Genomic DNA, 11,437 nt, shown 5'->3' with positions numbered 1-11,437 from the left:
ATATTTTCTTAGGATGACGTGGAGACTGGCTGAATCCTCTGTGTAGAAGTAATTGCGTTTTGTGCATGATAATATTTGGTCATTGTCTATGTAAAAGTAAATAAAAGTTATGAATAATTTTTAATAAAGTGAATTATACAACATCATCTGTATTTGGCTTTGATCATAAAGCAACATAGGGAGCATGGGCAAGGGTTGTGCACGTATACACATACGCACACACACATACAGGCACACAGGCACAGAAACTCAAACACTCTTCTCTGCCTCATTCTTCTTCCTTTCTGAGATCAATCTACAACGTCAGTAACTCTATTGAAATAATATAAGATTTTTTTCCCTTCAAAAGTCTGCCAGGGCAAACTTCTAATCAAGTACCTCTGAAATTTTTATAACCCCCTAAAATCCAGTAATGATGGCATAATAAAGGTAAGTTTGGGGGGAAGAAAATGCCCATCCAAAGTAGAAAAACTACTGGCTAAATGTCACAATACATCAAAAATGTATTTTCAAGGATAATTTCCATTTAACGGATAGGTTTTTCCATAAAAAATTATAAAATATTTAAAAGAGAAGACAGAATATTCAAATAATACTTATTTTAGTTTTTCCAACTTTACAATCAAGGAGTTGGAGTGGATGCTAAGTTTTTTTCCAGCTCTAATATTCTGTGATTTTTGTCAACATAGGATGTTAAAAGGTATCCCACTATTTCATTCAGATGGTCAGAACAAGTGGCACAAAATTGTGATGTGTGACAATGTCACCCTTTTAATTTACAGATAAGGAAGTCCCAGAGAAGTAACATGAATATCCAATGATGCACATCATTAGGGTATCAATGAATGCCACTGCTTCCAAATCTCCGTAATTAGCAAATATTTTGTTCTGCGTTATTAAGGACTCAAAATTCCCTCCCCACCCCTGGAAATTCTCTTTTAGTAATTATGGGGTGAGGACAAGAATTAAAAAACAACCCTCAATATTTGACTTGTAATTCAAGTTAGGACCACAGACCCACATCAGACTACCTGGGATACAGTGAAGGAGAGGAGGAGCTATGTCGCACAGCCCTTGGGCAGGCTTGTGCTCCACTGTTACACAGCAGGATCTTCCTACCAGGTTCAACACCTTATGCCATAGTCTCCCGCCTCCCCAGTGTCTTCTCCCTTTTAGATGAAAAGCATATTATATGAGTGACATCACTTGATATCTAGGGTCCTTTTCTCTTACCGTCTTCCTATGGAAAAGGATATTCCTGAAACAAACAAGAATTAAAAGACTGGATCTGTAGCCCTTTCTTACCATCTGCTCCAACCTCATGTTCTAGAAGTTTAATTCTGCTCAACTCCTGGAAACTCTTCTTATCGGAAAATATGGATCTGGCCATCACCATGCAACAGTCTTGAGCCTTTAAGGCAGTCTGGGATTCAAAACTTAATTACTGTACCTCAAATCATGGCGTGAAGTGAATTTTTCTAAATCGTTAGAATGTATCACAAGGAGATGGCTCTTTGAATATCTTTGTAATAAGAATTTGTTAAGCTTTAAAGCTTAAATAGAATTACTATCTAATAATGTAGTTGGCTTTATACAGAGACAGTGGACAGCAAAATTGCTTCTAAGATCATTCATGTAGAATTTCGGGCACCTCAACGTTCATATTTCTGTCAGCTCTGAGTATATGGATATTCACTGTTGGCAAATTGTGACCACCAAAAAAGTTTCTGTCCCTTATGCTATCCACGGATGCCAAAGGTTAGTTTAAGGCTTTTTGAATGTAGCACACTACAAGAAATACAATTCAGCTCTCAATGAAATATCATTCCTGATTTTCTTTGTTAATAAAAATTTGAAATAGTCTCTTATCTACTAATTTCAGGGAAAAGGTTAAAAAAGGAAAAAGTGAATAACTTACCTCTCACAATATGTATTGCTCCAAATGCTGAAAAAAAGCTTACTAAAATTTAGCCAAAATTAGGATTCAGCCTAACTGAATTTCTTTTTAAACCATATTTAAGGTATGTTTGTTACTGAAGTTGTCAAAATAAATTAATTGTTTAGTTATATTGTTTATAAAGCAGTCTTATGCTGGCTCTGAGGATCAAGTATACAGCGAAAGCCATAATAAACTGCTGAATGATATATAAAAATTTTTGTGGACATTTTGCGTTTGTTTTAGAAGGCTGATCTGTTTCAACCTATTTAAATTTTTATTTATTAATATTTAAAAGAATAAACGAGGAGATCAACGGTATGAGTCTATCCCTATATGGGTTAAGGAACTGAGTTGGCTATAGAAACCTACTAACCTTAGGTATATGTATAGTTAGTTTTCTATGTAGTTGGGGCCAAGGAAGTGGTTAGTTAATATATGTACCTCAAACGCCTTAAGTGGATACCTATTAAAAGGTACAAAAAATATAAATAATACTGTGTGTTTTAAAAAATTTTAAATAAACACAAAGAATATATAGGTATATATGTTATAATTTCAAAGTCAACACTAGCACATAAGTTTTACTTCTCTAAATACATACTGACATTTCCTGTATCAACACATGCACCTACAAAACACATAGCCATGCACATAACCTTGCTTTCTGCCACTTGCAAGAAAGTCAGAATATACAATATAGTACACTGTTTCAACTTAAATCATATTGGCAAATTAATGAGGATGGCATTAAAAAATTCTGATCTAGGAAATCAAAATAGAGGAAGATAATTACTCCATAGATTAAAAACACTGAAGACTGATGGGAAGTTAATGTTTAAATTGTCCCAGTAATCTTGAAAGGTACAGAAGAGACAGAATTGGTTGTAAACACTCGGAACACTCTGTTTGGCAGTCGGGACTCTCGCAGTCTAGCAATCCAGGCCAGAGACTTAGACCATCGATGCTTCTGATCGCAGAGGAACGGGGAAGTTGTGGGCAGTTCTCCGCAAGGCAGGAGGTGCTGAAGGAGATCTAGATGCCCATCTGGATGGGAGACGGCGATTTGCTGGTCTAGCAGGTCGGGAAAATCCTTTTCCAGGTGAGGATTTCACTGCCATGGATTCCTAAGACACAAAAGAAGACTTTCACCTCACCATTCAGGAACCAACAAAGAGCTTAATATATTATGGATCCCAACTGTAAGATTAATGTGTTACCAAGTTTACAAGCAAGAAAAATTAAAGAAACTCTTTGTCTAATATTTGTGGTCTGGGATGTTTTAATCAAAACAGCTCACTTTGAATATGAATATGGCATTTGCTAATCTTGTGGATCTCATTGTACTAAGTTTTAATACAACTAATTTCTTTTTAGAACTATGTAAGTTAATCTTATGTTAGAACTCAAAGTTTATGTCAGGTAACACTGACATGATGGAACTAAAGATTTTCCTTAGTGGAGTGTTAGGATATTTCAGTGTTTTAAAGACAATAATTTAAAGAAGAATTAATTTGCATCTGGTTATTTTATGTCAAGTTATTGACACTTTTAGAGATCATAAACAAAAAGAACACAAATCACCAAAAGATTTGTCTGATGCTATCTTTTTTTTGTTCACTAAGAACCACTCTTACTATTAATCTTTTAAAAGCTTCAAAATTATTTTTAAAAGACTTTAAAATAGAACTTCATTCTTTTTTAAAATATTTACTTTTGGCTGTGCTGGGTCTTAATTGGGGCATGTGGGATCTTTTGTTGCCGAGTGGGCTCTCAGTTACCATGTGTGAGGCATCTCTCTAGATGTGGCGCTTGGGGTTAGTAGCCCCTTGGGCATGTGAGATCTTAGTTCTCTGACCAGATATCAGACCCATGTCCCCTGTATTGGAAGGTGGACTCTTAACCACACCACCAGGGGTGTCCCAAATATAAGAACTGCTCTTAAGGATCTACAGTAGAGGACCCTTCTCAAATCTCCAATCATTGCAAAAATGGGAAATATTTAATAATATTTGTTAATGAGAATTTTTGGCTGATTATTGTACACATGCTTCCACGTCCATGCCCTTCCATCTGAAGCCTTACAGGTATTTATGGGCTCAACTAAACAACACTCATACAAAAGCAGGATAGTTATTTGCACTTTGGGCAAACAGACAAAGTTTCTGATCAACTGGATGTAAACTGATATTTTTGTAGGACTTGAAAACCACATAAAAATTTCTCACACCAGAAGGAGGCAACTAGCGTCCTTTAAAACTATGCTGCATACACACTGTGGTTTCTAAAACTAGGATTTTCAAAGTATTGCCTAATTATAACAATATGCCACCTTGTAACTTTTAATAAATTATCTGTATAAGGTACTGATGGATAGCTCTTCATTGTAAATACAGATCTCTTCAACCTCTTTTCTCCCCTCTAAGATTACACTCTTTTGCAAGCACACTGTAATAAAAAAGGTAAGTTTATTTAAATATCCATTTTGGGGGGACAATTTCCACACATTGCTGCTGCTGCTGCTGCTATGTCGCGTCAGTCGTGTCTGACTCTGTGTGACCCCGTAGACGGCAGCCCACCAGGCTCCCCCGTCCCTGGGATTCTCCAGGCAAGAACACTGGAGTGGGTTGCCATTTCCTTCTCCAACGCATGAACGTGAAAAGTGAAAGTGAAGTCGCTCAGTCGTGTCCCACTCTTAGAGACGCCATGGACTGCAGCCTACCAGGCTCCTCCATCCATGGGATTTTCCAGGCATTATTATACCTATAATAATGACTTTAAAGTTTTTATGCTATACTATCATTTTTTTTCATATACTGCCTTTTAGTTCCACAATAAGAGAACTTTATGAGGCACTATTTTAAATGATGTTTTTTTTAACCAAACTCATATTCATGTGAATAATCCCATGAGGAAGAACACAAATCAAATTCTAGAAATGACAGAACCAATCATAGCTAATAACAGAAAAATACAAGTTATTTTTAAAATACTTTCCATATACTTTAAAATATATAAACACTTTAATAGGATAAAATTCTATAAATGAACAAATTCACATTCAGAATATTCAAGAAAGAAACACAACAAATATTTGATCATTTTTTTCTTGAGCCCACTTATTACATTATATTTTCTGCTATTTCAGAATTTAAATAAAAGCTGTATTGTACCAAACCCAGACTTAAAAACTAAACTTTTAAATGTTCGTGCTGAGTTACAATCCTAAGGTTTATATTTACTCACAAATGAAGGGTCAAAGAACTAAAAAGATGTCAAAACATTTGCCTATGTTCTATTTATATGAATGGGCAAACGACTGAACACTGAGCCATTGTTAAACATGGATGCAGTTCCACCAAATATGTTAGATTGCTTTCTCACCTCAGTTGCCTTTTTCCGATCTACCCCTTGCTTCACGTGCTGTGCTCCATGCATTGCTGTCTTGTGCTCAAGCTCTTGTTCTATGTGGAGCTTTTCTAAATGCTGACCTAATGTGGCTCCACCACTGACATCAGAACTACATTTCGTCCAGTTGGCCTGGAAGCATCTAGAATTCTGCAATGCAGACCCCGCAGACGTCTCATAGGTTTTCAGCAGCTTTTCCACCACACCATAATTTGACCTGGGGTCCGCGGACCTTGGCCGGCCAGACAAACTACTTGGTCTCCAGTCATGCTCGTGAAGCATATTCCGGTAACCGCTAGGGCTTATGGGCTCCCGTGTTTGTGTGAACTGGCCTGGTGTGGGGTTTTTGGTGGAATTATCAGGCACATTTTCCCTGGGCACAGGCGTGGGGGCACTGGCTTTCAGAAGGTCAGAAACACCACCACTGACTGAGACATTGCCTGTGCACGCAGCTAAGGTCTCACAGCGCTGAAGATCTTCGGATCGTTCTGAGCAGCTGTGACTTTGTTGTACAGCATGACAATTTCTATCTGTTCTAAATACAATTCTGTTAAATTCATCAGTCTTTTTCGCCAGCTTTTCATTCCCAGTAGTCTTTTCAAAGCCATAACTGAAACTTCTCAGTGGGCCGCTGCTCTGTGACACTAAGGAGCTACAGTCATTGCTTATAGGAAGATCAGCAGGAGATTTAGCAGAGTGATCTGGAATTACCTTTTCATATTTTGGCTTATCTGGAGTAGAGCAGGCTTTCTGAAACCACAGTGTAGAGGGGCTATTTTTTGCACAAACCCCAGTGTTGCACAACCACATGCTAAGTCCAACATTGTCATTACATGAAGGCTTGTTATCTACTTTGGCTTCTGGTGCCAAAGAAGGACACGTGATACCATTATTCAGAGTCCTCCCTTCATTTAGACCCAGCAGAGACATCTCATCATGCTTCCAAAGGAAATGAGGGTGGCTGTTTTTTTCACCTTGACCCTCTTGGGCCACCCAGCTGCTGTGGTCTAAACATTCCTTCCAACTTTCATGGGCTTGTGCAGAATATGAGCTGGGAAAATTTCTAGATGTGCTTCTTGGAGGAGGAATTGGTGGGGTTTCACTTCTTTTCAGATCGGTTGTATCAAGTCCATCTTTTTTCTTGGAATTGTTCTGGGAAACATTGGTACAGCTCAGATTTTTTCTGTTTTTCCACTTCTCGTTTTCTAAACTGGTTGAAGGAATGCACTGGCTGTTGTTGATCATGTGACCTCCATGAGGAGCATTTGTTACATTTGGTGTTTCCTGGAGAAAAGAATCTGACTTCATCCTAAAAATTATAAAACATGCTATATTAGTGATGTCTTTGTTAATGATAAGCTCTTAAAAGATATTGGGCCTAAAACAATGGATTCTGTTATAGGAAAAGGAGTCACAACTTCCTTAAACAATATTTGTATATAAATTTCCTAGTACAAAACTTCAAGTCACTTTTGCTATAGGATAAAGACCACCACTCAGTGTTGTATTCAAGACTATATACATAGTCTGACCCAAACTGTCTTTTAAACTGTCTCTCATTTTCTTCTATTACCTTAAACTTCACCTACACTCAGACTCTACTTTGTGTAGTCTCTTGGGTGTCTCCTACTGGTGTTTCCATTTCCATAGGTTTTGTCTTGCCATTTCCTCATGTCAGCTTGGCCTACTGAATTCCTATTCATAATGTCGTCTGAGCTCAATCTCCTCCTCTCGAATCTGAAATAACATTCTAAGAAATTAATGAAATAACATTCTATTTCATTCCAGAAATCGGAATCAAAGCACAGAGACATGAGCAATACCAAATGGGAGGTGTTATTTAGACAAGAAAGAAAAGTGAGCTTTTTTTTTTTTTCTGATGAGTAAAGGACATTTTTTTTTCTTTCTTAAGCTGCAGTAAAAATCATGTGGCTGCTCAAGCTACAGTGAGTAATCTGGCAGAGATGGAATACAAAACAGAGTGGGAAAGAATGTTGACAAATAAGAGAGAAATGCTAGGTCAAATTGCAATAACTGAATTACATATGAAGAATTTTGAGCTTTTTTTTCTAAAGGCCATGAAGTCACAGTGAGAACTTTATACCAGGGATGGGGTTGTAAAAGCAAATTGGAAAGTAAGAATTTTCTGAATTAGCAAAATAAAAACCTAAATGTAGCAATAATGTGGGTTCACAAATTAACATTAACTAATCATATTGATAAATAGAAGCCACATTTATATGTATTTAACTTCCATTATGAGATAGCTTATAATAAAGCACAGATGAATACCTACTAGGCAAAAGCTAAGTGAGAAAAGTGGAAGGCAAAATTATGTATAAAGCATGGTTGGGTAAGTAAAATCTGTTGTAAGTCAGTACAAAAATTCTCTCTGAGCTTCCAAAGAAATAAAGAAAAATAAAGGTTCACATTGCTATAGCTTCTAAGAGAAGTATGCTGTCCCACAAGGAGATAAATGGTGATTGTACAGCAATTGCAATTTGCAGAGGATCCAATTTATTTTTCAATTTGGCTAAAACTTACCCTTAGAATTATATAGGTGTTTCTGAACAGAAACAGCATTTTTACTGCATTGTGTAAATACATATGTGTGTATGTATTTACAGTATGTTGTCTGAAAATTATGAATGCTTTCATTATATACATAATAAATGTAGAGAAATAAATAATTCAGAATATTTCAGCAGAACATCATTATAAAATTAAAACACCACATTGTTAAATTTGACACAGGGTTGGAAGAAGCACAAGCTGGAATCAAGATTGCTGGGAGAAATATCAATAACCTCAGATATGCAGATGACACCACCCTTATGGCAGAAAGTGAAGAGGAGCTAATAAGCCTCTTGATGAAAGTGAAAGAGGAGAGTGAAAAAGTTGGCTTAAAGCTCAACATTCAGAAAAGTAAGATCATGGCATCCGGTCCCATAACCTCATGGGAAATAGATGGGGAAACAGTGGAAACAGTGTCAGACTTTATTTTGGGGGGCTCCAAAATCACTGCAGATGGTGACTGCAGCCATGAAATTAAAAGACGCTTACTCCTTGGAAGGAAAGTTATGACCAACTTAGATAGCATATTGATAAGTAGAGACATTATTTTGCCAACAAAGGTCAGTCTAGTCAAGGCTATGGTTTTTCCAGTAGCCATGTATGGATATGAGAGTTGGACTGTGAAGAAAGCTGAGCGACCAAGAATTGATGTTTTTGAACTGTGGTGTTGGAGAAGACTCTTGAGAGTCCCTTGGACTACAAGGAGATCCAACCAGTCCATTCTAAAGGAGATCAGCCCTGGGTGTTCTTTGGAAGGAATGATGCTAAAGCTGAAACTCCAGTACTTTGGCCATCTCATGCAAAGAGTTGACTCATTGGAAAAGACCCTGATGCTGGGAGAGATTGGGGGCAGGAGGAAAAGGGGACGACAGAGGATGAGATGGCTGGATGGCATCACGGACTCGATGAACATGAGTTTGAGTGAACTCCAGGAGCTGGTGATGGACAGGGAGGCCTGGCGTGCTGCAATTCATGGGGTCACAAAGAGTCAGAGATGACTGAGCGACTGAACTGAACTGAACTGAAAGATGTATTCAACTAGGTTAACCCAGCATACTGTTCCACTGGCCAAATACTCAAAACAAAAAGAATGCCATTGTATACACTTGTTAATTTACTGTTTATTATGGTGAGTGTTGGGGTTTTCCAGGTGGCTCAGTGGGAAGGAATCCACCTGCCAATGCAGAAGGCACAGGAGACATGGGTTTGATCCCTGGGTCAGGAAGATCCCCTGGAGGAGGGTGTGGGAACCCACTCCAGTATTCTTGCCTGGAGAATCCCATGGACAGAGGAGCCTGGTGGGCTATACAGTTCCTAGGGTCGCAAAGAATCAGACACGACTGAGTGACTGAGCACAATGGCAAGCATAACTAAGCTAAACATCAATAAAAAGTGAAGTACACCTAACAGTCAAATTATACAGAAAACCAGGAGATTTACTTTAAGAGTTAATGATCAAAGAAATGTACAATTTAAACTTTTATCTCCTAAAACAGCAGATTTTAGTAACATTACCAATTTTTGCTAACAAAATGTTAAATGTGAAAGGTAATTTGGACTTATTAACTTAAAACAATATCCGTCTTGATTTTTCAACATAAAAATCATCATAGATGTACCAGCCTACCTTCTGTGGTTAGACCGCTTTCGAATTTCCTCTTGAAAGTTGCATAACTCTTCACTAACTTTGGCAAGTTCTTCAAGAGCCTTTATACATATAAGCAATAGCATGTTAGCCCTTTGAAATGTAAATATTTCTTTAGAAACAGTCCAAGGCCAATCCCGTCTTACTTACTGTGTTGAGGGCGCCAGAGCAGCTCTTGTTCTCTGCCTCAGAAGTCCTCCAGTCAGGCCGGGCCCCACGTTCTTTATGGTTGTCTCTGGCTTCAGAATCCATATACCCTACTTTTGTTTTTTTGATTGTTTTTTGTTCCTTGCACACTTGATTTCTTTCCCTGAGTAAACTCTGCTCTGTTTTATCTTTTTTCCCCAGAATGTCCCTGGGATGTATCCCTGTAATTTTACATTGTCCTGAATTGGGGTAATCTGCAGAAGATTCCATTTTATCTCCAACGGCCTTCTCACAATCAAAATCAATGACCTTAGCACGTTCACTCATGTTGATTTTCCTCCGACGCTTTACTTCATGGCAGAGCTATAAGGAAAACAAAGATAAAAATTTCCCCCTAACCTACTTTCTCAATAGTTTTGATCCTAAACACAGTGTTCTGAGTTCTCTTGGCCATATTACTATATAGTGGGTCTTCCCAGGTGGCACTCATGGTAAAGAACCCACTTGCCATTGCAGAAATATAAGAGACTTGGGTTTGATCCCTAAGTCAGGAAGATTCCTTGGAGAAGGAAATGGCAACCCACTCTAGTATTCTTGCCTAAAGAATCCCATGGACGGGGAGCCTGGAGAACTATAGTCCCTAGGGTCAGACATGACTTAAGCTACTTAGCACGCATGCATACATAGACTACTCCAGGGCACTAATGCTAATGCTTCCAAATCATGCTTCTAAAATCTGGATTAGCTGGAGCAAACTTTTGATGAACCATAAAGACTACATGTAGTAGGGCAAAGAAGGTAATTTCTATTTTTCTGAGTACAAATCAATTCATTCAAAAATGACAGAAACCTGCATTTATATATAGATGTCATAATGATACAGAAGCACTGTTAACAAAATTGGAAGGACCTCGATCAATTACTGGCTGCTGCTGCTGCTGCTAAGTTCCTTCAGTTGTGTCCGACTCTGTGCGACCCCATAGACGGCAGCCCGCCAGGCTCCCCCGATCCTGGGATTCTCCAGGCAAGAATACTGGAGTGGGTTGCCATTTCCTTCTCCAGTGCATGAAAGTGAAAAGTGAAAGTGAAGTCGTTCAGTCATGTCCAACTCCTGGCGACCCCATGGACTGATGCCTACCAGGCTCCTCCATCCATGGGATCTTCCAGGCAAGAGTACTGGAATGGGTTGCCATTGCCTTCTCCCAATTACTGGCAAGGTGCTCTAATTTAACCAACATTAAGGCCATATTTTAAAAATACATGATCCTACTTGTAAGTCAACATTGAACTGTCTAAACGACTGACAATCTCACATAGTAACTCAGCTCATTCTGTCCCTTAAGTAGTTATTTCATCATCAAAAGATGTTTCCTTAGGAAGTTACGTGGGTGAGGGGTAGGTAATTATCAGACTTGTTTTTTTTTTTTTTTTAACTTCCAAGGCTATATACATTCAAAAAAAGTTTCTTCCTTTGTCCTAATTAAAACAAGCGTGAGCCTGTCCTATGTAATACAATTGAACTCTAAGGCTTTGATCATCTATTAGTTTATTAATTGCCCCAAATTAGTTCTTGAGGATTTAGTTTAACCTGCAGGCAATTAGTGACTTTCTCTTCAGGCTTGAGTTCTGGGAAAGCTTGTCAAATTCCAAAGACTTAAAACAAATGACTCTACATTTTACAGTCACATCCTATATCTGCATGAGATCTATTAATCAAAGAATATAAT

General features: G+C 38.1%; 1 protein-coding gene across 3 annotated transcripts in view; it reads right to left on the bottom strand.

Annotated features, from left to right (window-relative positions):
* Window positions 1–2,472: 2,472 nt before the first annotated feature.
* Window positions 2,473–11,437, bottom strand: part of KIAA0408 (KIAA0408 ortholog) — a 30,830-nt gene continuing 21,865 nt past the window's right edge. For all 3 annotated transcript variants that reach the window (XM_069598981.1, XM_069598980.1, XM_069598979.1), the window contains exons 3-6: window positions 9,714–10,073; window positions 9,546–9,625; window positions 5,321–6,653; window positions 2,473–3,063 (exon numbers count right to left, since the gene is read on the bottom strand). In XM_069598981.1, coding sequence (XP_069455082.1) covers window positions 2,890–3,063; window positions 5,321–6,653; window positions 9,546–9,625; window positions 9,714–10,073 — 1,947 coding nt within the window. In that variant the 3' untranslated portion in view covers window positions 2,473–2,889. The remainder of the gene's footprint in view (window positions 3,064–5,320; window positions 6,654–9,545; window positions 9,626–9,713; window positions 10,074–11,437) is intronic.

The sequence above is a fragment of the Ovis canadensis genome, chromosome 8, assembly GCF_042477335.2.
Source record: "Ovis canadensis isolate MfBH-ARS-UI-01 breed Bighorn chromosome 8, ARS-UI_OviCan_v2, whole genome shotgun sequence".
NCBI classification, from domain to species: Eukaryota; Metazoa; Chordata; class Mammalia; order Artiodactyla; family Bovidae; genus Ovis; species Ovis canadensis.
This window is presented reverse-complemented; position numbering and strand designations above follow the sequence as displayed.